The 25,524-nt window shown below is 56.1% G+C and overlaps 7 protein-coding genes across 7 annotated transcripts; 3 read left to right on the forward strand and 4 right to left on the reverse strand.

The window, feature by feature from the left end:
* Nucleotides 1-636: 636 nt before the first annotated feature.
* Nucleotides 637-5,795, reverse strand: IWZ02DRAFT_135195 (Rho GAP domain-containing protein). Its single transcript, XM_066761670.1, has 3 exons — nucleotides 1,503-5,795; nucleotides 1,303-1,452; nucleotides 637-1,255 (listed from the first exon to the last, which is right to left on the reverse strand). Exons 1-3 carry the CDS (start codon nucleotides 5,659-5,661, stop codon nucleotides 729-731), a joined length of 4,836 nt encoding a protein of 1,611 aa, XP_066626282.1. The 5' UTR covers nucleotides 5,662-5,795; the 3' UTR covers nucleotides 637-728.
* Nucleotides 5,796-6,878: 1,083 nt separating this feature from the next.
* Nucleotides 6,879-7,663, forward strand: IWZ02DRAFT_135232 (uncharacterized protein). The gene has a single exon (XM_066761671.1). It carries the CDS (start codon nucleotides 6,958-6,960, stop codon nucleotides 7,537-7,539), a length of 582 nt encoding a protein of 193 aa, XP_066626283.1. The 5' UTR covers nucleotides 6,879-6,957; the 3' UTR covers nucleotides 7,540-7,663.
* Nucleotides 7,664-10,759: 3,096 nt separating this feature from the next.
* IWZ02DRAFT_371662 (uncharacterized protein) lies at nucleotides 10,760-12,898 on the reverse strand (the record flags this gene model as incomplete). Its single annotated transcript, XM_066764582.1, has 2 exons — nucleotides 10,760-11,081; nucleotides 11,187-12,898. Coding segments are annotated over 2 exons (2,034 nt in total), but the record flags the coding sequence as incomplete, so codon positions are not given.
* Nucleotides 12,899-14,079: 1,181 nt separating this feature from the next.
* IWZ02DRAFT_370881 (uncharacterized protein) lies at nucleotides 14,080-17,235 on the forward strand (the record flags this gene model as incomplete). Its single annotated transcript, XM_066764526.1, has 2 exons — nucleotides 14,080-14,154; nucleotides 14,683-17,235. The coding sequence occupies 2 exons, from the start codon at nucleotides 14,080-14,082 to the stop codon at nucleotides 17,233-17,235; spliced, it is 2,628 nt and encodes an 875-aa protein (XP_066626285.1).
* A 114-nt stretch (nucleotides 17,236-17,349) lies between these two features.
* Nucleotides 17,350-18,089, reverse strand: IWZ02DRAFT_430123 (uncharacterized protein; the record flags this gene model as incomplete). Its single annotated transcript, XM_066766033.1, has 2 exons — nucleotides 17,350-17,710; nucleotides 17,833-18,089. 2 exons carry the CDS (start codon nucleotides 18,087-18,089, stop codon nucleotides 17,350-17,352), a joined length of 618 nt encoding a protein of 205 aa, XP_066626286.1.
* Nucleotides 18,090-18,484: 395 nt separating this feature from the next.
* On the forward strand, nucleotides 18,485-21,309 carry IWZ02DRAFT_467641 (kinase-like domain-containing protein; the record flags this gene model as incomplete). The annotated part of the gene is made up of 7 exons (XM_066768575.1): nucleotides 18,485-18,579; nucleotides 18,638-18,954; nucleotides 19,004-20,083; nucleotides 20,142-20,155; nucleotides 20,299-20,785; nucleotides 20,810-20,911; nucleotides 21,074-21,309. The coding sequence occupies 7 exons, from the start codon at nucleotides 18,485-18,487 to the stop codon at nucleotides 21,307-21,309; spliced, it is 2,331 nt and encodes a 776-aa protein (XP_066626287.1).
* An 837-nt stretch (nucleotides 21,310-22,146) lies between these two features.
* IWZ02DRAFT_135311 (uncharacterized protein) lies at nucleotides 22,147-24,961 on the reverse strand. Its single transcript, XM_066761674.1, has 4 exons — nucleotides 24,721-24,961; nucleotides 24,355-24,659; nucleotides 23,429-24,290; nucleotides 22,147-22,636 (listed from the first exon to the last, which is right to left on the reverse strand). Exons 1-4 carry the CDS (start codon nucleotides 24,859-24,861, stop codon nucleotides 22,595-22,597), a joined length of 1,350 nt encoding a protein of 449 aa, XP_066626288.1. The 5' UTR covers nucleotides 24,862-24,961; the 3' UTR covers nucleotides 22,147-22,594.
* Nucleotides 24,962-25,524: the final 563 nt, after the last annotated feature.

Here is a 25,524-nt window from a genome sequence, read left to right on the forward strand (position 1 = left end):
AGCCCACCCGGAATCATCAGCAATGATAGAGGAGAGAAAGGGAAGAGGCTGAAGTTACCATCTGATTGTACATCAAAAGATTCCACTGCTACGAAGCCCAGGACTGTCCGTTATCTCAAGGGGACACTGTTTACGCACACGCAATGTAGTAAAAGGGTATAGACAAGCTTCAAGGGTAAAGAAGAGGTCAAACGTGGAATACGACTAACTGAACGGGCTGCTGGCTGGCTGGCTGAACTGGAATTCAACAAGCAAAAAGACAGGAACCTTTTGCAACCTGAAATGAAAAGACAGTCGCTCCCAAAAAACAAACTAGAGCCACCTTAACCGAAGAGTAAATATAAACCCATATAGAAAATGCATCCGACAAGAAGGAAAGAAACGATTATATGACTACGAATACAAAAAAGGGCATGTTCCATGTGTCCCATGTGCTCCTTAGTGTGCAAATGGTGGGTCGTAAAATGATATGCCTCTTTGCTAAAAAGGTAATGATTCCGTGCGTCGTCGACAAGAAAAAGGGGGAAGGTGATGCAAAGATTCATCTGGGTATAGCCGTATGCTGAGAAGACGAACTGCCAAACGCTTTAAAAAAGGAAAGAGGATAACGCACGTGCCATGTCTTGCAATAAGCCATCAAGTATGAGTAGAAGAATGTGTAAAAAGCAGACGGCAATCCTCTGGCAAGGTTTACCATGAGAAGTAAAAAATGTCAAGGTCGAGGACGGTTATCCGGGGTATTCGTAGGCGCCTTCTTCGGCAACCACCGGGGTGTCTTCTCGGAGCCTTTGCCTACTGTTCTTCTTGGGCGTTCCACCCAAGCCCATGAGCAGCATGCTGCTCTCCCTTCTCCTTGTCTTCGCATCTCTTGCACCGCCGCTCGAGCTCATAGTGTTGTTCTTTAGGTTGTAATGGACAGCATCGGAACCAGCGTCAGCCGAGACAGCGCCACCGTTCAGAGCCTGCGAGTCATAGTTGTGGCTCATTGTCAACCGTCCCAAGCCCTGGCCTTGTTGTGCTTGCTTTTGAGGCGGAGGAAACGACGCATGGCTGGGAGTCATGACAGCAGTGTCGGAAAAGGTGCGAAGACGAGGAGAGCGGACGGCGTCCGGCACCTTGGTGTTGGGTACCGTAACCTCCCTAACGGCAGGCTGACTGTCCTCCCTGGGAGCACCGAATATCTGATCGTAGTCGTTGATGAAAAAGGATATCAAAGGTCCAGGAATATTCAGTGTCGGCGAGAAGACGATTCCAACTGTACTTGATTAGTTTACCATGCGGAAAAACAGCCGTGTTGCTCACCATTTCGAATGTTCATTTTGTTGACATCAGCATTGTTGATGATGTCAATCAGGAATGAGGAAAGAGCCCTCAGAATGTCGTGGTTGCATGGCGGCAACTTGTGGACAAGCACATTAAAGGTGTCGAGCTTTTGCTGTCGATCATTCAAATCTGGAGATTGTTAATTTTGGTGTAAAGAGCATGGCGCCGAACCAACTTACCAAGGACTTTGAGGAACTCGACGTGCAGTTCTCTCGTCAGGATCGAAGTAGGAAGATCGCGCAGGTATGATTTGAGCAGCGAAGCAACAGCGTGCACGTCGTAATATTCACCCTCGAGCAATTTGATGTCGCCCTCGGTGTTGAAGCGCTCTCTCAGCGCCCGAATCACAAGGTTTGATCCGCTCAGTCGGAAGATGCCTTCTTCGCGGTGCGCATTCTTAGCCTTGAGGTATTCCAGACACCGGTACACGACAGCGGGGAGAAGAATGTCAACGCCGGCAGGCTGAGTGTATTGCACGGCCTCGGACAGCGGGATGCCCCAGACAGGGCGGACAGATGGAGGAGTCTCTCTCTGCGGCATGACGGCGGTTGTGTTGTGATGAGTTGGGGGGGCAAGATCAGTCGATGCCCTTGCCCGGTAGGTTGCGAAACCAAATATGCTGCGCTTCTTGTCTTTTATAGGTGTTTGCGCCGGCATAGCCTTGTTTCCCCAAAGTTCGGCGTTTTCGATTTTCATGCCGTTGGTCGGAGCGGAAATCATGCGGTGGTCATGAGGAACGGAATTGAGCGCTGGCGAAGGCATTTCACCGAGACCTGGCACTTTCGTTGGGGCTTCGGCTGCAACCATGTCCTCGTAGCTAACGCCTTGTACCGGAAGAGCCGTTTCGCGTTGTTCCGGTACTGGTGTGGGACTTTCGACTCCTCGATGTTCGACCAGCGGGGTAGGACTTTGTTTGCCTCTTGGTTCCGTCACTTCAAACTCTTGTTCTTGCACAAAATCGTGCGCATGCTCAGCTGGACGTGATTGATCGGATTCGTTGGTGGCAGAGGCGGGGGCAGCGGCAGGTTTGGGTGGCTCTGGCGGTCGGGGGTTTGGATCAACGTAGCGCAAGAGCGCTTCAATCCACGCGTCTCTCTCCTCGTCACTTTCGGCGCACAGAATGTGGGACACTTTCGTGGATGGATCCTTCTTCTTGGGCTCAAGAATCAGGAACGCATGCCTCATGTCGTCATCCGGCGGATTGCCCTTGTTTCGCGGCGTTTGTCGACCAATCTGCGCGTACTGGATCTTGATGGAACCAAGGAGTGGTCCGCCGGGCGATTCGTAGTATCGGAAATCCGAACTCTCCAAAACGAAATAACGGGCTTTCCAGCCGCCAAAGTTCTTTCCCTTCTTGGTCAAGTATCCCTCTTTGGTCACCACCTTTTCAGGAGACTGTGACAGGTGTCGTGGAGAGGAAAGCGCGCTGGGCTTGGGCGTCTCCTCCTCGGCTCCAAACGCATCACTGGAGAAGAATTCGCAAATGACGAGCGCTGCTCGTTCACCCATCGGAGTGTCTAGGAGTTTGTCGAAATAACCGTTCAACGCAGCCCTGCGAGCGTCCATTTTGGAAGGAGCGTGACCACTGAAAAGACTTCGGTCGGGAAGCTGGCCGGTGAATTCGCAAAGTTTTTTGATCTGAGATTCGAGAACCGGAAGCGAGTTAAGTGTCTTCTCGACTCTCCAGAGCCGCTTTCCGCTTGATCGCGAGTGGATTGACAGGAGGAAAACAGGGTCTTCGTCAATCAAACCGGCAGCCATGACGCTCAATCGAGAAGGGCGCAAGCGAGAGCTGAACACCTTGACTTGGATTAGTGGGAGGGCATTAGGCGGCAAAAGGAGGTTAGGGTATTGGTCTGAAACAAGCTCTCGACTGATCCCGTCTGGGGCTAGCTGTTCCGACTCGGATCCGCTGCCACTACCCCTCTTGTCCGACTCTGAATTTGAGATTGAGGAAGATGGTGGAGGGTTTTGCCGGTCCTGTCCGCTTGGACTCGCCGCTTGTTCCTGGTGAGGCTGTGACGGCTGCTCGACGCGCGAATGGTGTGGTGACGCGACCGACTGCGGCGGCAGCACCGCAGGTAGAGCATCACGAGGAGGGCGTGGTGACAAAGGCAAACCACCGGCACCACGCGGCGACAATGCAGGCGGTGAGAAGTAGTCCGACTTTGGTTGGCGAGGGTGGGGCGCTCCAGGCGGACGGTCCCCTGGACGTGGACTGACAGGCAAACCTGGGCTCATGAGAGGAGGTGAAACGACGCGCTGGGTTGCGGAGCCATCAGAGTGGGCTGGGCTCAGCAAAGCGTTGATGGAACCAGGAGCTTGGGCGAGGCGCGGGGAGCTGGGAAGTCCCGTCCCGCCAGCGGCCAAGACCTTTGGAGATGGAATTCCCTCGGCAACCTGGTGGCCTTTGCTCTGGCTCTTACTCTTACTTTTGCTCTTAGTTGATTGACTGCGGGCCTCTGCCTCCTTTTTCGCCATATACTCCCTTTGCAAGTCATCATCCTCACGCGTCTTCTTTCGCCCGCGGGAAAAGACGCCCATGTCTTCCACGTCCAGGTTCAAGACTTCCTCGTAGTCGGAATCAGATTCTTCGTCTTCGTCTCGAGGGTCGGAGGGTCGCGGAGTCTGGAAGAGGTTGAGCGGAGCAGGTGGTGCTTTTCGGTGCGAGCGCTCCTCGGCGGGGCTTGAGAATTCCGTCGAGCTGACCGATGGCGTGGCAGACGTGAAAGAAAGAGCAAGGGCCTTGTTGTTGGTCGTTTGCAGCGAAGCGTCCGACACGGTTGTCTTTGGAGAAACGGCATCGTCCGCCTGGCTTCGAGAACCTACTGCTTCTTCTCTGAGTTGAAGGTGACGGAGCTTTGGAAGGGCCCGAGGGGCCGCAGGTCCAGGCGCGCCGTCCCGTTTCTCTGGTGGAACCGAGACATTCTCACCGGCTTTGGCATTCAATGGCGACGGCACACGATTGACTTGTTCAGGTTGGGGCTTGGCCGATACCGATTTAGCAGGCTCGCCGGATGACCACTGAGAAGAAATCGATTGCGAACGGCCACCTTGAGACTGCTGTACCATGGGCGTGTGCTCCTCTGAAAGCTTGCGACCAACAGCCCGGACGCTCGTTGGAAACATGTCGTTTCCACTGCTCTTTCGACTACTCGTCGCAGTGTCTTGAAGTTCACTCAGCGCTGGCGAAGAACTCGCCTCCCGATTCAGAGCATCGCCAATCTTGGATGCGTTGGGGGGCAACGGAGTCGCCTGAGCAAGATTTTCTTTAAGCTTCCTGCGATAGCGCTCCCTTTCCTTGAGCGCTCTCTCCAGATCCTTATTCAAGCCGACCACCATGTCTTTTTGCTTCGTCACTATGCGCCAAAGTTGTTGGTTGTGGTTTTCCAGGCTCTGCTTCTCCTTCCACATGGTGTATAGGGCCGCCTCGGCGGACCCTGCAGCTTGGATCAGGGCGGTAAAGTCTGGCGGTTGAGCAGCAGCGGTGTCCTGAGGCTTGTATGCGAGCTGTCCCACGGCTGCTCTGGGATTTGGCTGCGAAGCTGCCGAGGATATTGACGAGACGGCCGAGTCGATGGACGTGTTGCGCGGCATGGCGGCTCGAAAGTCGGGCAGGTTTGGTGCCGGCTTCGCGGCGGGCATCATGGTGGTAGGGGTCGCCGGAGGCGACAGACGTGATGCGTGGAGGGCGCCAGGGAGAAAACGAAGCTGCGCATAAGAGTATGGCCTGGACGAGTAGAGGGCAGCAGGGCCCTTGTCGGAAAGGGACGACTGTAGGCGAGGAGCGGTGGCGGGAAGTTGGTGGGCCTCGATATTTGGCGAGTCGTCGCGGGGAAAATGTTCAGGACCAGCGGTTAGCAGGCCATCCGACACGTTGTGCGGCGAGCGTGGAGAGCTTGGATTGGCCAGGTCCGGGAAGGAATCAGGGCTGCGCGAGGAGCGCGACAGCTCGAGGTCGGCGCAGTCGTCGAGGTCGTCGGGTTGGCGGGCGCTGGCAAAGGCGCCCGAAAAAGAGAATTGGCGGGGAGAGAAGGAGCGATGTAGAGGACTAGTGGGAGTGGGCCTTGGCCGAGAGTGGCCGGGGTCTGCCTGTCGTGTGGGACGGGGCCCGGCGCGTTGTTGGGGTTGACTGGCACAAAAGTCGTGGTCGGTAGGCGAAGGCTCTGGAGAGTCGCGCAGGGCGTGCAACGGGCGCGAGTGCGAGGGCGAGGACGAGGGCGAGGGCGAAAGGTGGTAGGACTGGGGCGGAAAGGTGGCGGTTATGGGGGTGTTGAGCGGAAGAGGGTATCGTGCGGCATAATGGCCAGGATGAGGGTCATGGCGAGCATGCACCATGTCGGACTCTCACGGGGTGCTGAGGTGGTGCTCACGGCGGCTCAAAGCCGCCTAGACGAGCAGGGTGTGGGGCCGGATCAGGAATGTCGTGCGGCTGTTGCGGGAAAGGATGTGAGGTTGCAGGATGGATGGATGGCGGTTAGAATGATCAGCGCGACTTGACACGGCCGGGGCCACTAGAGGGTAGGTGGAACGCTGCTGATTCTCGGATGCCAACAGGAGTGAGGAGTGAGGAGTGAGGAGTGAGGAGTGAGGAGTGAGGAAGCAGGATGGGAGAAAAGAGGAGAGCAGGGGAGGGGAAGTGGAAGAAAAAAAAAAAAAAAAAAAAAAAAAAAAGGGAGGACATGGGACAAACGATGCGGCTTGGGGATGCTGGTGTAGGTGGTGGGCTAGAGGGCGCCACGAATTTTGGGGGGGGGAGGGGAGGGGGGGCAGTGGTGAGAGGAGCTCAGCGAGCAGTGGGCAGTGAGCAGTGAGCAGTGAGCAGTGGGCGGCCCTGGACCTGGACCAATGCACGCGACGGCTACGGGAAGTCTGGGCAGGGACGGGCTATCACCATCTAACGGCGTATTTGCTGCTGCTGCTGCTGCTGATGCTGCTGAAACTCATTGGCTGTGCTCACGCATCCACGGCACACGGCGACGAGCCAATCTGCCTGCGCCGCTGGAGTCTGGCCTCGCACGTGTCGCTGTCTACTGCAGGTACAACACTTGGTTGACTCCAGCATGGTAACTGGTAACTCGGGAGGACTGGACCGGCCTCGATGGAGCTGGTGTGACGGCATATCGTCAAGCACCCGGACCCATCCATGCAGAGCGAGCCCAGGCCTCAGGCAGGCAGCCCAGGGCAGAGTCAGATCCTGATTCCAACCCCCCAACTCCCGTTATGTTATGTGGCCATGACCACGATGGCGCTTCGCTCGCCTGCCGACAAAAAGATCCCCCTCCACCTCTAGGATCCCCCATCCCTCCCCCAGGCCAAATTATCTCGACCTCACCTCTCACCGCTACATGGCTTTCCTCTGCCAGTCCGCCTGACCTGATGGCCTTTTCCTCGTACTTACACTTTGTCCACTTTCGTCATCCTACTGGCCGCAGCCGCCCTTCTGACCACCCCCAACCCGTCGCCAAACTCTAATCAACCCTTTTTGTTTTCTTTTTCTCTTTCTCTCCCTGCTCCACCCGCAATCTTCACGGTCCGCTCCACCTCAACCGGAACCCTTTGATCGCCGAGAGCACGAGTGGCTGGCTGCTGATCCACACACCACCCCACCTTCTGCACCCTCTCCACGACACGATGCATCCTGACTCAGTCACCAAATTTGTCTCCATCCCCTACGTAAACCTGACATTCTCACCTCAAGCCGTCTTACCACCTTGCTCAGCTCTCCGTGGCTACCACGCGCCACCGCCGCCACGCCGTGCAACTCGAACCGCAACCATGACCGTTGGCTCTGCGCTGTTGGTTGCAGCTGCCTCTCCTCACTTCCCGTCCCTCACACAGTTTGCTGCAAACTACTGCGAGGTACTACATATGCACACTGCAAGATCGACGTCTCCACATCTTTCTCCCTTCATATCAGCCAGCCAGCCAGCCAGCCAGCCAGCCAGCCAGCCAGCTCGCCCGGTTCTTCCATCATCATTATCATCCACGCGGCTCACTTGTCATTATCCGCATCGACCGCCGTCTGTCTGCACTACTGCACCGCTCTCTGCAGCCATTATCCCTAGGTACAGCCGTGCAATCACCGAAGGCCGACAGACGGCACACACATATCCAAGCATCAAGCTGCGTCCCATCATCCAGGTTCCCCATCACCATCAGCATCAGCATCGTCATCATCATCATCATCATCATCATCATCATCATCGTCGATGAACTGAATCACTGACGTTGAGTAATCAGCCACTCCGTCTTGCGCCTGCAAATCACCATCATCAATCCGGGGAGGAAAAGTCGACTGTTGTCTCATGCTCCCCGCTTGTTCGCTTCCTTCCCACCCGACTGACTAAATAGGCGTGCGCGTCCTCCTCCTTGATCAGTCCACCCGCTCGCTCGGCAATGAAGAGAGAGAGCAAGTTGTTTACAGTGGAGCCCCCGGACCAGAGACACAGACAACGCATGGATGATGTACAAGTCTTCCCGCGAGACCCTCGTCTCGCTCGCTAGGGAGTTGCCGGCCGGTCAGCCGCCGCAACAGCAGCACTTCGGCTACACATCATGGCGGTGCTGCTCACGCACTCCCTGGTCTTTCTTGCTCATACGATTTTTTCAAATTTTTTTTTTTTTTTTTCCTTGGCTCTTTGCTTGCTCCTCCCAAAACACATGCCAGAAATCGCCCGACATGTCCTGAGACTAGACGGAGAGACGGACTAACCGGGACCGCATTTTCCATCCGTCAGTCCATCTGTCGTCCCAGCAGTGAATGAAAATGGAACGCGAATAAGCTCGCTTGTTTTCCCGCTCGCTCGCTTGCTCACTCCCAACACGCACGCGAGCCAGACGTGCCTGAGGCTCTAGTCAAACCGGCTGATTGTTGCCGGTGCTAGCTGGGCTGGGCGTGCTTCGCCAACTGCCACCACCACGAGCCAGGAACCCGGCCGGCTAATCAGTGTTCAAGTACATGTAGTTAGTCAGTCAGTCAGTCAGGGGCGGATGATTTCCCATCCATCCATCTTGCCAAGCGTGTGACGGGTGTGAAATGGTACCATGTACATGTATGTCCCCGAGTACCGCCGCCGCACCAGCATTGTAGGGAGAGACAGTAGCAGCGGGCATAGGTGCTACCGTGTCAAGCGGATTTCCCTCTTTTGCCTGCTCACCTCGCATCATGCCTTGCCATGCCGTGCCTTGCCCTGCCTTGCCCTGCTTCGCCCACGCGACAATGCCATGCCGCGCACGCCAGCCACGAAAGAAGAGGCGTCCGCTCTGCACCGGACGGAGCCCGCCCGGATCGGACACGAAGACGAGACGAGACGAGACGAGACGAGACGAGACGTCGTCAACAAGCCGTCGCGACCAAGACCGGATCGCGCAACTTACTTGCTAGCGTACCTGCATCTCCTTTTTCTTCGTCTCCTTTTTCTTCCTCTTCGTCTCCTTTCTCATGCCTGTAGTCATTACCCGGTCGTCAGGATTCAGGGGAAGCAAACGAAGAACCGAAGAAAGAGAAAAAAAGGTCAAATCAAAGTACCTTAAACCAAGATTACCCCCCCCCCCCCCCCCCCCCACCCCCACCCAGCACACGGCGCCGAAACTACTTGTGTCCTTGCAGAAACCTAAGGTAGCTAAGGTACCTACATACAATGTGCCTACCTACCTACCTACCTACCTACCAAGTCAAGTGCAGGGGCGCTGCATATCAGGCGCCACCGCCCCTTCCTTCTCTCTTTCTCCCAATAGAATCGATCAAATTCCACTCGCTCAACGGCGTGACGTAGCGCCCCCTCTTTCCCCCCCATGTGTATATCTATGTGTGTGTGTGTGTGTGTGTGGCGCCGCATTGGTGTTTCCTGCTCGGCAGAGTCTTCAGAGTCTTCATTTTCTATCTTGGTGAATAGACAGACAAGATGCCATGGCGCATCACAGTGGATGCAGAAGTTGTAGCCTCAGGCACAACTGAAATGGCAAACGAGTGTACGGTCACCCTCAAGACGCAGCCGTATGGGCCAGCCCAGGAGCGTCACGATTTTCGACACGCACTGGTCAAGAGACAGGAGGAATTAGGAGGGGCCAGGTCAATGCATCCATCTTGAAATGTCAAAGAAGAGTCAGGTATCGACGTCTCCGATTAACGATGCTAGGTGAAAGATTGGAACCATGACCGACCCCTTGGCTTGGTGGCCCTTCTGTCTCGATCCCATTTCGACCGCTGACGACCTTCTAATTCACGCACGTCAATCCAGCCATTCTAGTCATCCTCATCAATGTCATCCTCTTCTCCGCCAAACACGACGAAATCCCCAAATGCCAGCGCATCGACGCCGTCTACAGCTGGAACTGCGCCGCTGCCGCCACCGTGCAACGAGCCGTCAGTCCCACCACCGCGTCTTGGGCCCATGACTGCGCGCGGGAGGCGGTATACGATCATGCTCGACGAACCAGCCACACAACCAGCACTGACATGGCCATGTCCATCGTTAGGCTCGGCGACGGTGTGCATGCCGTCGAAAGCACCGCCGCTACTGCTGCTGCTGCTATCACGGCCCAATTCGTTGTCGTCTTCTTCGAAGTAAAAGTGTGAGCCAGAAGCAGCAGCAGGAGCGGAGTATTCAAAGCGGAAAGGGGGGTTCTCGTAACCGTCTTCGTTAAAGTCATCGATGCCGCCAGCCTCATCATCAAAATCGTCGTCGTTGTAGCTCTTGTCGTCCCACCACTCAGGCGGATCCACTTCATCGACGACGTCGACGATGCGGCCGTCGCGACAGGCAACGCTTCTCTTGATCCCGTCATCAAGATGACCCTCTTGAGTCTTGATAGCGCCTCCATGCCGGCGCTGCTCGCCGTCCACGTCTGCCGGTGCCGTGTCTTGTGCATTCTTGGTTGCCGATGGAATGCTCCAGCTCTCAGCCTTGCCGTCTGCGCTAATGGCCCACACGGTGAGTTCCGGGCTATCATTGACTGCGAGGTTGACCACGTTGTTGACGTGTCCGAGCAGCGTGCCGTGCAGCGCGAGCGGCCAAAGGATCTCGGCCGGTGTTGCCCCAGACGCATCTGCAGGGTTGTTAGGCGTTGAGGGATGGGGGTATGGGGGCAGCGCGACGCGGCTGGGCTCCGCCTCCAAAGGGGTTTGCGGGGGCGTTGGAAGCGCTGACATGGATCGCGAGGACGAGTGGGACGACGAGTCGTTGGGGAGCGACGGTGATTGGGGCCCTGGCAGCAGCGTCGACGATGCTGCATCCCACCATTCGCGCCACGTGCGCTGGCCTGCGCCAGTGCTGCCGCATGAACGCTCACACTGGCAAGACTCTGCGTCTGCGGCGGCGGCAGAGGCATTACTACCACGGCCATTGCTGCTCCTGCTGCTGCGTCTATCTGCGTTGTTTCTGGCAGAGCCACTACACCCGCAGCTGCCGATGCTGCACTCGACTCGTCCAGTCTCTGTTTGGCTGGCCAGCAGCACGTCTGCGGGGACATTGAACAGCACAATTGCAGACCCGTATGCTGCTGCAACTCGCGCACCCATCTCTAACGCAGCCCCCACTGCATATGCTGTTGGTGGAAGCAGTTCTGGCGCAAAGAACCTAGGAACTGCCGTTGCAGGTGGAATGAACCGGATTTTGCGCAACAGCTTGACGCCTCCACCAAGCGGGGCGTCGGAGCCTAGATACAATGCTGAGCTTACTGGATCCGTAAAGAGATGATGATACCCGTCTGAAAGTGGCACTGCACGGTAATGGTCAGTGGACGGGACGGCGGAGCTCAAAGACGCTGGAGACGTCGGACTGAAGGTAGAGTTTGTGAAGTCGCGGGAATGTGCAAAGGAGCCTCCCGAGACGCTTCTGCCGGTGCCAAGTCCCTGGTACCATCTACTCTCACGATCGACTGCGCGATAGTCCCATGCGAGTATGTTTGCTGGAGTCTCTGGAAAGAACCTTGAGCGTATGCCTTCGCGGTCTTGTGGGTGCGCTATGGAACTTATTATGCGCAATTTGTGAGCAGAGTCGACGCCTGGACGTGGATTCAGAAAATAGAGAAAGTCGGAGGGAGCGCTCAAAGGGAACCAGCGCTGCAAATCTTGTCCTGTACGAGCGTCTATCCAGTGCAACTCTATTCCGGAACTGCATCCAAAGGCGACGCAGCGTCGTTGTGGGCAAATGGCTACTGAGCGCGGAGGATCGTCCTCAGAGCAAAGATGACGGTAAATGGTGTGAGGGCCATTTTCCAGGGGCATTCGGCCATTTGGCGAGATGTAATCACAGAATATCGTGTGCTTGTGCTTTCGTTGACAATGGCGGGAATGGTCCAAATAATGAAGATGCAAATTCCACGTTTGATTGATGAGGTTTTCGTTGTGAGCTTCTGGGTTCGTGGTCTCATACAAAGTAGAATTCATGTCGCTGTTGCGGACATTGACAGTACTGAAGGTTTGAGGCGTTTCCATGTGACTCGCATTCTGAAAACCCGAACTTGCCCGGGAGTCAAGAGGATACAGACGGCTGGTGAAGAGCGAAGGCCCGGATGTTGAGCGGTTACCGGAAGTGCTTTCAATGTAATCGCCAGGAAGAACATTTGGAGCTTCGCGATGGGTGGGTCCGAATTTGAGATCGCAGACCATGCCCATCCGACCTTCTAACAGGACTGCAATGGCAAATCGGTGTTCAGATGCATCCATGCTCATGGCCAGAGCCTTTCGAGGGCAGACAACATTGGTCAGAAGACGAATGCCACCTTCCCCCAACAAGTAAATGTAAATCATGCTTGCTTCGGCAATCATGAGATATTGACCACATATGCTGACAGCAAAGATCAGAGGAGGGGCTGGGTTTCCACTTGTTCCGATGTAGCCGTGAGAAAGCTCGGAGAATTTGACCTCGGCCGTCTTCACCAACGCGCAGGCACCATCTGAAGAGCTCTTGTCCACACCGTTGCCAGTCCAACCCGAAGACAGCGCACACTGCCGCGCAAGGTGTCGGCTGAGCAGCCATTCTTCTGAGGAACGACTGTCAGTCGTGTGGGACCAAAGTTCTCCATGTGCACCACACCACCAAGCTCCTCGCTGTAGCATGGTCCGCAAGAGGCTGCTGTCTAAGCTAGATATCATCCAGTTGCGGCAAGAGTGCCTTGCGGAGTTGAAGTCCTTGGGATGGAGGTACAAGAAAATCTCCTGAATGATCTCTGCCGGAAGTCTTGAGGCAGCCAAGTTTGGCATTGGGCTCTTATTGGAATTAGAGTCATTTTTGAATGCGTCGTCATTTCCTGCTTGTCGATCCGCTTCATTCGTAGCAGCGCAAGTGTCTTCCAAGCTTGGATTTCCCTTGGCAGAGTCGTGAGACTGTTCTGAATGATGACGAGTAAGTGATGGACCGTCACCAGAATAGGACCACAGCTGCTCCTGCGGTCCCCCTGATGCTCTTCGGGTGCGAAAATAGTCTTGGTCCGCGTCACCTACCAACCACTGTGGAGATGGTTGACCAGGTGTGCTTGATGACAGATTTTGCAGCTCTGGACTGCTAAACAAGAATGTCCTTGATTGTACGAGATCAAGGCTGTTGGAGGAGTGGCGAAGTGCACTCATGTCTTGGGTCGACATGAATGTTGCGTTGGGCTTTTCATACTGAGTCGCCAACGATGCTACGCTGTTCCTATGAGAGGTGTCATACTGCGCTGGAAAGTAGCCTGTAGAGGAATCACCGAGAGGCGTTCTTGGTAGATCAAACTCTGAGAATAGTACATGGTCATCTGGAGACCAAGGACGGTCTTGGCTCAATGTAAAGTCGGGATGTTGCTCAAGCGTTCCGACGAGCCGACTTCTCAAGCTGGCTCGATTGACAAATGTCGCTTGTGTCTGATGTCCATGTGGTGGGTCTCGAATGAATTCCACGTCTGTGGGCAAGTTGGGTATCTCGACTGCCGGCTCATTGCCCGCGGATCTGCCTAGAAATCTGCTGCGATAAGCTGCGGGAGCCGGCTCGGAGAGGGATGCAAGAATCGGACTGGGACTTCGATTTGGAGAGGCCGGGGCAGAGAAGGGCCCAGCAACCCCGCGCGAAAGAAAAATTGACGAAGACGTTTTGACGAATTTTGCCCGGTGTTGCTGTAGGGACCAGAAGAAGAATGAGGGAGACACAAGGTTTACTCCGGCCGGCAAAGCAAAACCCTAGAATGCACAGGTCAATAGAGACAGCGGGGCCAGCCGTGCCGTAGATAGTAGAATACGAGTTGGATCTGACGATCTAGGTGAATGTTGAGGACCAAGAGAGAGATGTGGATTGTATTGGTTTGGACTCAAAAAATGAGCAGAAGGTAGACGTTGCGTGTAGCTAGAGCTCCTGCCATGCGGGTCCATGTTTGCGCAAGCTGTGCAGCTCATCCGCTCGTAACAGGCAAGAAGACAGCCAGTTATTTTGCAAGTGGGAGCAGGCACAACCCAGCTCTCAGCAGAGTACGAGAACACAAAAAGGCTTGTTCGGAACATAGCGAAAGCTGCAGACGCAGTGCAGTGCGTGAGGCCTTTGGTTTTGGTGTTTCGAGAGGCGTCACGGCAGAAGCACGATGAAATCATTGGCTGGGAGCGGAGGTTTGCATCGGAGGAGATGGAGCGGGCGCCATGGCATGTCTCGACGCTTTTTCGTGCACGTGAAAGTCGACAGTAGCTGGTACCGGTAGGTGGGTGAGGTGGTCAGCTCCTCGGTCGCGGTGAGAGATGAGGAGTCCGTGGCGGAATGGCATGGCAGAGCGCGTGGCCCCGCAAGGCACATGGCGTGGCCTGGTGATGGATCAAGGGAAGAAAGGCAGAAGAAAGAGAGAGAGAGAGAGAGAGAGAGAAAAAAAGTCCCGTGGGCGCTTGAGCTTATTTCGAGGCCGTGTCGAGGCGGTGCGCAGTAGCTGTGGCTTGGCCTGGTGAGAGTTGAGAGGATGCGAGGGACTGATCGCTACCCACAAAAAAAAAAAAAAAAAAAAAAAAAGGAAGGGCAGGGTCGCGTAGGGTCCAGTGCACACTGCGGAGCGGCGCGACGGCGATCGACTTCACCCACGGACGGACTTTGATCCTCTGACGTGTCGACCAGCCTGCACCTCTTGCGCTTCTTGGGCTCCGCCACATCCACTTTCAGTCATTCCGACGGACAGCCCAATACCCAAATCCAAAACCCATTGTACCAGCATCTTCGCAGTTGATTGCCGCCGACCCGCTCCTCTTCCGCTTCACCTTCGCCCAATCACATCCCAACCTGCGCCTGCGTCTAGCCGCTCGTCCTGGCCTGACCTGAACTACCACCCCCCCGACACCTCTCCTTCTCCGCCCTCCAAGCACCACCCACCATGAGCTCCAGGGACGAAGAGCCCGCCCGTCGCCGAAAGCATCGCCATTCCGACATCGACCCGTCCACCCGCTCCCGCGACAAGAATCCCGACCGAATCCGCTCCTCCAAAACCTCACACAAAAAGCGCCCAAAATCAAGAGACCGCCTTCACGACGACTCTGAGCGTGATCGCCCTCGTTCGTCACGCTCCCACCAATCCCAATCAAGCATGTCGCTCGTCCCAGAGCTTAATCGTCGCCCTGCCAAAGCTTCGCCCTACCCCGAATTCTCCAAGGCACACAGCAAAGAGTCACTCGAGCCCGACACTTCCAAATCCGCAGTCAGGACTCCCATAACGCCGGATCCGACCGATCTCGGCAAGAAGACGAGAAATGACCGCGCTTCGCCTCGATCAGCTTCTGCGGCAGCCCGTCATGCTGCTACTGCTCCCCCGAGCCCGCCCTTGACCGCCGACGAGCCCGACTTGAGGCGACGAGGCAGCGGAAATAGCATGCGAAGGTCTGGCGGCAGTACTAGATCGGGAAGAGAAAGTGGGAGGGCCAGCGCGACTGGCCGACGCAGCGCAGACCCTGAATCACAACGGGAAGCAGGCACCAAGACTTCACATTCTAGCCTGCGAAAAGCTACCGCCGTCGACGAAGAATCGGAGCTCTCGGGCAGCTCGAAACCCAGCACGGCAGTGCGTGCAAAAGGCACAAGATCATCAAACGTTATCCGATCCGCTACCGATTCTGATGCCACCTCCATCGCCCCGGACCCGCCGAGGGTCCGCAAAGCCAGCAATTCTTCTCCGTCGGTTGTGGACTCTTCTCCGCGCACCCCGAACTCGACTCAACAAGTTTACCCGTCCCCGGATCTGGGTCAAAAAGGCACTCCCATGGTCGAAGTATTCGCAAGTCCCGCTTCTCGAATGTCTGAGCAATTCAGCAACAATGTCGCTCCGCCGCCCCCTCCCCCGCCGCCAATGATGCCTCCGGACATCCCGAGAGTGGACTACCTCTTAACCAACGGAGGACTTGCTCACACAGTGCCAAAGGCCCTCGTCACAGCCTCCGAACATTCTTCCCCTAATGGCGTTAGGCCCCCGCCGTCCGAAACAGTGCAACATATATTCGCCCCCTTCCGAAGTCTGTTGGACGATTACACTCAAGTAATGTCTAAGAGCGGCTCGATCGCCGTTGCCACAGGATACCGTTCTGTGGCGCGGAGACTACTGGATAGGCTTGAAGCAGTTTTTGCCCGCAACATTTCTTCAGAAACATGCCGCTGTGTCATGTGCTGCTCCAATCTGGATCTGCACGCCCCCACAGAAGAGGATACCGGAGTCAGTTGGGGAGAAATATTGGAATTCGTTTCTGGTCGGCGAGAACTTCCAGCGTGGCCACCCTTTTGCATCGAAACAGACTCGGCTGGTCTCGGCATATCAGGCATGAGTCAGGCTGCGCCAATGCAAAAGCTGGACATTGATGTCCCGGAGGAATATCGCGAGCATTACATCAAACAGAGCAAAAAGACAAAGCAGGCAGTGCAAAATTGGCTCGCCAGTCAACCTCAATTCCCATCAAGCCCGCCGCAAGCTGTCGACGACGAGACGCTCACGTTTGCAATGGTCACGCATTTGGAGCCTGAAAAGAGACCAATTTTCACCGCACTTCTCCAAGGCAAAGCTTCCATTGGTGGATCTCGCGCAGGGACGCCCCTCAACGGATCCAAGCCCAAGTCGGAGATTTTGACCAAGACTGCACTGGCGCTTCAAAGACTCTACCGCCTGGAAAGCGCTCCCCGAGATCCCGAATGCGCCATTTTCCTTCTGAACCATCCAGAGCTTCATGGCGTCCTAGCTACCATGGCTGCCATTAGTCATGGAGAGTGGGATATTCTGGTGTCGGGAAGATTTGACGGGTTTTTGTGGAGTGGTGCTGAAGGGCCCATCCCGCCACCTTCGTACGGGACGCCGTCCATCTCCGCCTCCCGCGGACCCTCCCGAGGGCCAACAGCGACACCCTTGTCAAGGACAACGACGCCATTTAGTGCTGGTGCCCCATCCCGTGGAACGACGCCGTTTAGCCCAGGTGCCCGAAACGGAACCCCAGGCTTGGGCTCCGCCTTTGGACGCACCACGCCAGGAATTCCAAGTTCCTTTGGAGCGCCGGTGCAAATGGACGAAGAGGTGGAAATCGCTACCTTGGCCGAGGTTGAGCGGGAAATTTACCTGGGTATGGAAGCCCTAGAGGACGCGTTTGAAGCACTGCACTGCAAGGCTGAGCTGGTCCGTCGGGCTCTACGCGAACGAGGCGCCGGACTCGCCATTGCGGCTCAGGCTCGTCGTGGTTCTGAGGGTATTGAGGTGAGGCTAGGAACGCCGGCCTCTACCGCCGGTGGATGGAACGGCCAAGGCTGGGATACCGAGACGGATGACGGCATCGACGACACCATTTCGGAGCTCGCACCGGATGACTCGGCCAGTAATATCAGCTACAACCGCAGGAGGAGGGGAGGCAGGCAAAAGGAGAGAAAGACACCGGCACCAGTGGTTGAGGAGGACGAGAGCGACTTTACAGCGGAAGTCACTGGTCGACGGCGGCGGTGATTGCTTTGAGGACAACATGAACATGCATTGAATGCGAATCTGCAGGAGCACGGACAAATTCGGCTGGTGTTTCGTTTTTTATTCATGGATCAGGAACATGGGCAGTTGGATCATCTATGAGAAGCTGAAGGGCATGGAGCATTCGTGGTTAACTAGCTTTATATCCCGCGGCCGGGTCTTGAGGGCCGAGTTTTGGCGATCTGCAACTGGCTTGAAGTTCAGTCGGGTGAGGATTTGGTGAAATGTAGTCCAAGCAGACGGACGCAGTGATAGGTAATGGAACGCAGCAGCGGTTGGCATGCCGGCGTCTACAAAGAAGAGCACGGCGGCGGAATGAATGGCGTGTGCGACGGCAGTGGAAATGAACGAGGGATGACAAGTGAGACGGCGACGCGGCGAAAAATGGGTGGTTAGCGCGTCCACGGAATCAAAGGGTTGGACATGAGACGCATCCAGTGAAAAGTGAAGCGCGCGTCTAGACGGTGTCATAGTAGCAGCTGGGGGCGAAGAGTCTGAGCACGCAGAGGTGGAGGTCAGAGGGACGACGGACGGACGGACGGGGAGGGTGCATATATGAAGTCGAGCATTCCGCCATACCTTAGATAGACTTCCCGCACAGACGACGACGACGACGACGACGGCTCGGCACCTGCGCCCTCATCTGCACCACCCGTAGTTGGATGGGAGTGGAACCTCCACCTTGCTTCCCAGGGCGACGATTCAATTCTTGCCAGCTCCAGCTCCAGCTCCAGCTCCAGCTTCTCCTCCTCCAGCTCCTCGTGGCCAACCTGGACTCGACTCTGCACGTCGCTCGTGGCACCGCCCGTGGTTGTGGGCAGGCGGCGGCACGGCATAGTTGCGGCACACGGTGTTTGTTTATTTACATCATCATCCACCACCTCTGGACCAGGGTGCGCGTGCCCCCACCCCCCCCTACCTACCTTAGCGGACCCATCAATCATCATCCCCGCGCCGCGTCCACTCGACGAATTGCCGGAGACGTTGCTCTGTGCAAGGGCTGACAGGCGGGACACGAGGTGTGCGCGACAATCTATCTAACCCGCCCGGGTAGGCAGGAAATATCAACACCCCACAGCCCACCAGCCCTGTCTTGCTCTCAGCTGCGCCTTCCCGTCGTTACAACCTCTTCTTCCAGTCCACTCGCATGTTGTTGTTGCCCAGGCGTTGCGCTGCTTCATTGTCCTTTTGCTGCTTCTGCTTGCTCGCGTGATTCAAAAGTCCATTCGCTATGTACGGCACCACCGACGGCAGCGTGGACCCCGAGACGCTCTACACCAAGCAGAATTGCATAGGCGGCGGCAGCTTCGGCAAGGTCTACAAAGGGTGCTTTTCCAAAACATTTACCACCCTCACTGACTCGCGCGCTGACGAGTGACCCTAGCGTCGACAAACGGACTGGCCAATCCGTGGCCATCAAGGTCATTGACGTCGAAAACGCCGAAGACGAAGTCGAAGACATTATCCAGGAAATCTCCATCCTTTCCGAGCTCCACTCGCCCTACGTCACAAAGTACTATGGCTCCTACCTCAAGGGTTCCGACCTATGGATCATCATGGAATACTGCTCGGGCGGAAGCTGCGGGGACCTGATGAAGCCTGGCCTGATCCCCGAGGAGTACATTACCATAATCATTCGGGAGCTACTCATGGGCCTGGAATACCTGCATGGCGACAACAAGTTGCACCGGGACATTAAAGGTGGGTTTGTTTGGGGACTTGGTTCGCAGCATGCTGACGCCATTAACAGCCGCAAACATTCTGCTCAGCGCTAATGGACAGGTCAAGCTTGCCGACTTTGGCGTCTCTGGTCAGCTCTCGGCCACCATGACCAAGAAGAATACTTTTGTAGGCACCCCGTTTTGGATGGCGCCAGAGGTAATCAAGCAGTCCGGCTACGACCACAAAGCAGACATCTGGTCCCTGGGTATTACTGCCCTTGAACTTGCTCATGGGGAGCCTCCATACGCCGACATTCATCCCATGAAGGTGTTGTTTCTGATTCCCAAGAACCCGCCCCCGTCGCTGGATGGAAACTTCAGCAGAGCATTCAAGGACTTTGTGCAGCTCTGCTTGAGCAAGGAGCCTCGAGAGAGACCTTCGGCAAGAGAGCTCCTCAAGCACCCATTTGTGAGAAAGGCCAAAAAGACTACCTACTTGACGGAGCTTATCGAGAGGCACGAGCGCTGGGTCTTGAAGCATGGCAAGGATATGGAGAGCGAATCTGAGAACGAATCAGAAGGCGAGTCGGAGCCGCGTTCCGCGATAGACGACGACCTGTGGGACTTTGGCACAATCAGACCAGCCGGGAGGAATCAAGGTCTCAAAGCGATGAATGACGCCGCCACCAATGCTAGGTCCCGGACAGACAGGACCACCGATTCGAGGGCAGCGCCGCTGTCGCCTTTGAAAACTGCCTTTTCGGGAAATGGAGAGGAAAATACGCCAACAGTCAGGACTGCTAGTCCAACTCGATCTCAACCAGCCCGAGATCTGTCGCCGCCCAAAAGGAGTGCCCCGGGTCCTCCTGTATCACCGAGCAAAGTACCATTACCGCCGTCTCCAGAAAAGCCACTTGGACCACGGGCCCCGTTCCGAGAGAGCTCGACTTCTTCCGTGATTTCCGTCATTGAGAGACCACAAGCGCCGCCATCACCCGTGCGAGAAAACTCCAGCACTTCGGTCATGTCATCTTCTCCTGGAAAGGTTCACGAAAACCGCTCTCCCAATCGGCAGAATTCTGGTCCATCGAAGCCATTGCCACCTCCCTCTCCAAAGGTTCAGACTCAAGATTTTGCGGATTACATTGGAAAGTCATTCCAGACTGAAGGTACACCTGTGAGCTTTGGAAATGGCAGGCCCTCGCAGCCGCAGACCCAACAAAATAGCCCGAAAAAGCAAGGTGCAATGATGCCACCTCCAGGTTTGCCACAAACACCTAGCAATATGCCTCTTAACTTGCCTCTGCTTCCTCCCTTTCAGTCGGGCGTGCGCCGTCCCTCGGGCCAGAGTACGTCTGGCAGTCCACAAAGACAGACGCAACAGACGCCCGCGCTGTCACAACATCCTCTCCCGTCTTTTGCGCCTCCACGACCTGGTTCATCTTACCAGCAAAACCCGCAACGCATGCCGTCGCCAGAACGTCGACCTGTTCCGCCGCCTCATACTTCTTCCTCTCCGTCAAAAGAGGGTGGCACTCGACCTTCGAGCCGGAGCAGCAACTACCAACCTCAGTCGCCTTCGAAGCATGAACAGCAGCGCCAAGCCCAAGAGTCGAAGAAGCCTCCACCTCAAGATAATCAACGGCAGAGGCAACAGCAACGTCAGTCGCAGGACTTGAAGCAACTCCAGCAGCAGCAGCAGCAGCAGCAACAACAGCAGCAACAGGCGGTGCCGGCGCCGGCGCAACCAGCGCCACGCTCTACGACGACCCGATCATTGAGTCGCAGCTTCAAAAACCCGAACGCCCCATATTCTGGCCCTACAGGCACAAATTCTTCCACTTCGAACAGCTCAAACGCTAGTTCCAATGGTAATGCGAACAACGGCATTGTAGAAATCACTGCTCTCTCTGGAGTTGTCATACCCGCCCTCGAAGCCGCACTCCACCGGCGCACCTACAACTACAACACGCTACAGAAGCGCGACAATGCTAAAGGTAGCACGCCCGGCTCGTCATCCAACAACTCTTCCAGCTCCTCTATCGCCTCGACGTCTGGCGACCCTAACAACCACCGCCCCTCGACGTCCTCATCCTCGGCTTCACGCCCCTCGTCCAGTTGCTCTTCGACCGGCGGCGCACCGTCTTTCATGCCCCCAGGGGCCTCTTCTTCCTCGTCGTCGGCTAACCAAAGCCATTCGAGCTCGACCTCGACGGCGCGGCGCCGCGAGGTGCACGAGCATATTCGTCGCCTGGTCGGTAAGGCGGCGCGCATATTCGCAGAGATCGATGCGTGGGATGCGCGGGCGCCGGTGGGCATGGGGGAGGATGTGCAGGGGTTTTTGGAAGGATTTTTGGAGGAAGTGCTCGTCAGGGTTGAGGCCGAGGATGAGTGAGTGAGTGAGTGGTTTCGTTGGTGGGTTGGGAATCGGATCCGGGGCTTTTGTGAAAGGAGAATGGGAAGAGGATCCAAGGGATTAGAGGGGAGAGACGGGGAAAATTGGAGTCATTGGAGAGGCGAGGCGGAGCTCTCTTAATTGTTGTTGTACTGTTGTGTTGGCTTGGTGGCTGGCTGCTTGAGAAAGGAGGTGGAATTCAAATTTCTTCTTCCTTTTTTCCTTCTTCTTCTTCTCCTTCTTCATCTCACTCTTGACCCCCCTTTCTTTTCCTTTTTTCCCTCCTCCCCTTTTTGTCACTCCTTTTCCTCTCTCCTGACCCGCGTCGTGTTCTCTTTCTTCCTCGATTGTCTCCCTGTCCGCCATTTTCTCTCCTTCCGACGCGTCCATCTATCATCTCCTTGGCCACAGATCCCTTCCTACCACTTTTCAATCTCCGTTTCTTTCTCCGTGTGGATGCGCAAAAGAGGTGGTGGAAGCGAGACGATTATGTCTGTCGATGAGGAGGTGGAGGGATGCGTGGAATGGAGAACGGGTAATTTTTGAACTTGGGAGGAAGGAGGTGGGTGCGGGATGAGGCAAGGGGAAAGCGGGGGAACGGACGAGAGGAAATAAAAGTGAGGGTGGAGAGTAGGATGGGTGAGTGGCACTGTTGGGGAGGAAGTAGTTGTGGCAAGTGAGCGGGTGTAGAAGGAGAGAGAGAGAGAGAGAGAGAGAGGCAGAAGGGAAGGGACAGACGTGGAAGACTTGGGGCGGATGGATGGATGAATTGATTGGTTGATGATTATGACGAGTCAATGGATGTATGTCATGTTGTTGTTGTTATTGTTGATGATGACGATGGGCACGATAATGAAGTGAGTGACAATGCTCCAATCTCTCTCATCATACCATGGAGCGAAACGGCTCGGGTCCTGTTATCCCTCAGCCCGTCTATACACTATGAGCTGCTGCTGCCAGCTGGTCTAGCAAAAATGACGAAGTCTTTTGATCAATCGTGTTTTTCCTCATCGACCACTCATCATAGCTTTCGCAGAAGCTGTCTACAGTACATGTAGGTACTGGGTACAGTGGAGGGCTGGACCGGGGGGAGGGGAAATACAATAGCTAACGAGTGAGAGAGGTGTGTTGCATGGTACCCAGAATTCACCAACGCTCCCTTTTTTTTTTTTTTCTTTTCTCTCTTGCTTTCCTTTTCTATCCCATCTAATTATCACACAACACGTCAGTCCCCACCACCACAACGTCTTCTTCTCCTCCACGAAACACCAACGTCTCACCCCCTTCACGTCCGACAAACCATCCACTCGACGCCCCTCGGCACGCCCTCAACCTCTCCCCTTCCCCTCTCCCTCTCCCTCTCCCTATCCCTCTCCCTATCCCTCTCTCCCTGACCACCGCTCTTCCCCCTCCTCCCCGCACCACCACCACAACCAAACGCCAACGCGCCGCTAGCCTCAAAATCGACGCCCGGCGGCGCGCGCGGCAGACCCGTCAACTTATCCCTCTCGTCCCCGACCATTCCGTCGTTAGCAGCAGCAGCAGAAAAAGAAGGGGGAGGCGCAGAGTAGAAACGCGACAGCGTCGCCACGCTCGACGCGCTTGTCGTGCGGCGCTGGTTTGGAGCGAATGCGACGCGCTGCTGCTGCTGCTGCTGCTGCTGCTGAGCACTGTTGCTGTTGCCGTTGTTGTTGTTGTTGTTGTTGTTGTTGTTGTTGTCTTTGTTACTGTTACTGTTAATGTTGCTGCTATTCATGATGATGTGACTGTTGCTGCTGTGCGCGCGAGCGAGGGCAGGCGGCTTGGGCGAAAGCGGATGCGAAAGCGGCGCGTAGGGCGTCATGGATGGGGATTTGGGGCGCGAGGTCGGCGTCGACAGGGCGCTGAGGCTGCGGACGGGCATGCCGGGGCGCGAGAGGGAGAGATATGGTGAGTTGTTGGTGCTGTTGGTGCTGTTGTTGTTGTTGTTGTTGTTGTTGTTGGGCGACGCCGAGCGCGAGGGCGGGTTCGGCGCCAGGGGGTGCGTGATGGAGAGGGAGCGGGGGTGGTGGCGGGAGCGCGGCGGCGCGGGGAGAGAGTGCGGGGAGAGCGTGAGGGAGCGCGCGTGGTGCGGCATGACCGGTGGCCGCTGCTCCTGCTGCTGTTGATGCTGCTGGTAATAGTTTTGCTGCTGTTGCGGGACGACGGAGGGTCGCCGCTGCTGTTGCTGGATTTGAGGCGTTTGCGCCTGCGGAAGCGGCGACACCACATCACCGTCTGGCGCAGTGGGAAAGTGGTCACTCCCATTCGATGTCGTCTCTTCAGGGGTGAGGGGGTAAGGGGGATGGATCGCGAGAGACGGGGTATTCAGGGCTGGCGTCGCGGTAGGGGCTGTCATGTTGGACGTCGACTCGACGGCCACATTGGCAATCCCGTCTAAGGCCGCGGCGTCCGCATGGCATGAGCAAGGCTGCGGTCCGCTTGGGAGCGCTTGGATGTTGACCTTGCTGTCGCGTCGCTCGTGCTGCTCAGGGGCTACGTAGACGGGCTGGTACACATATCTGCCCTTGGGTTTGGGAGACTTGATGGTTGGTTGCGGCTGTGGCTGAGGCTGCGAGTCAAACATAATGGGGTTCTGTTCAGGTTGCTGCTGCTGCAGTGTCTGCACGGCAGGAATCTGAGGTGGTAGTGGTGGTGGTGATTGGTGGCCCGTATGCAATGGCGACACGGCAGAGTCGCGGGCCGGGCCAGTAGGTACATTTAGCGGCGGCGGTGACACCTCGTACGCATTGCCCGTCGGGTAAGGAGGATTCGTGGTGTGGGGAACAGCGTGCGTCGTCGAGGGCGAGGTGGGCGCCGTGTTCGTCATGGCGTGCTCTTCATCCTTGGTGACGCTGGCGGTGCCGAATCCGCTGGAGCGGAATATCGACGACGGCTGCGTCCCGGCCACATGGTGGTGGAAAGAGTAGGCGAAGAAGAGAAGCGTTGCAAGGAAAAGGAGTCTACGTCCGATGGTGCACACGTGGTTAGGTTGGGAGAGTTCTGAGACATGGACCGACAACGTACAGCTCAAAAGCAGCAAAGACTGCCGCGGCAACGCCGCATTTCCAGGCCTTGGATACGCTACTGGCGTTGTAGTAGTATCCCCAATACGTGCCGTCGCCATAGTGGCGTATGCCGCTGTAAATGCGCTCATAGCTCGCAAGTGCGGTCAAGCTGGCAAGCCAGAGAATCATGGCAATCGAGTCGAGTGCAAGCGATCCCACCGGGTGAAAAACGCCACTCGACCCGGCGAGCGGAAAAGTAAGCGGCACAATTGGAAGAAGGGTGAGAATGGCCGTGATCAAGGCAAGAATAAGAGCCGGCCGCAGCTGCGAGACGCATAGTAATCAGTCACAATTCTTCCGAGAGGCCACCACCGCCAATACTCACCACCTCCGCTCCGTCGACCGATATACCGTAGCCACAGAGGCCAAGAATGATGATCGCGAGGACGACTTGGACGCCACGCACGACGCGGAACCAGAGAGGCAGCACCACCTTGCCACTGTGCATCCCGAAAATCCGCGCCATTTTGGGACAAGATGCCGGCGAGGCGACGGCAAGAAAACAGCAGCTCGTAACGGGGGCCGGCGGCAAGCCACGATAGCTGGAAAATATTGGACCGACACACCTGTTGGCAGCGCAACAAGCCACCTATGTCAATTGCCGTCGAGGACAAGAAAAAAGGAAGTCGTACAATTCACACGAGATAGTAATATTTTGGTCGAGTTTCCTGCAAGATGGAAGAAGCTGCTGGAGAATTTGACCGAGCCAATCTCGTCGCTCCCCTTGATTAAATGGCACGCAGAGGGAGACAAAGGTGCCTCGAGGACGCAGCCAGGGCGGACGGATGCGTCGACGTCAGCTCCAATGTGCTGGATACTGGAGCGCAAGGAGCAGCCGTGACAAAGGTTTGTGTGACCGACGCGGTGGCTTGGGACCTTGGCATTAAGCGGCTTGTTGATGAACTCGGACATTATAAAAGCAGCCGTGAGCGACAGCGGTTTCTGCGTCACGTCAGTTGGTGGAAGATGAACAAAAAGTTGCCTGAATCAAAAGGCCTACCCGTTTGACGTTTTGCCAAGCGGTGTTGAAGAAGTGAAACAGGCCAGGACTAGAACGCTTATTGCCGTCATCAACTCGTACAAGGAAATTTTAGAGGCGAAAGTCACGAGCCCAATTCATCTCTTGAAA

The sequence above is a fragment of the Phyllosticta citriasiana genome, assembly GCF_038021145.1.
Source record: "Phyllosticta citriasiana strain CBS 120426 chromosome Unknown IWZ02scaffold_2, whole genome shotgun sequence".
Lineage (NCBI taxonomy): Eukaryota > Fungi > Ascomycota > Dothideomycetes > Botryosphaeriales > Phyllostictaceae > Phyllosticta > Phyllosticta citriasiana.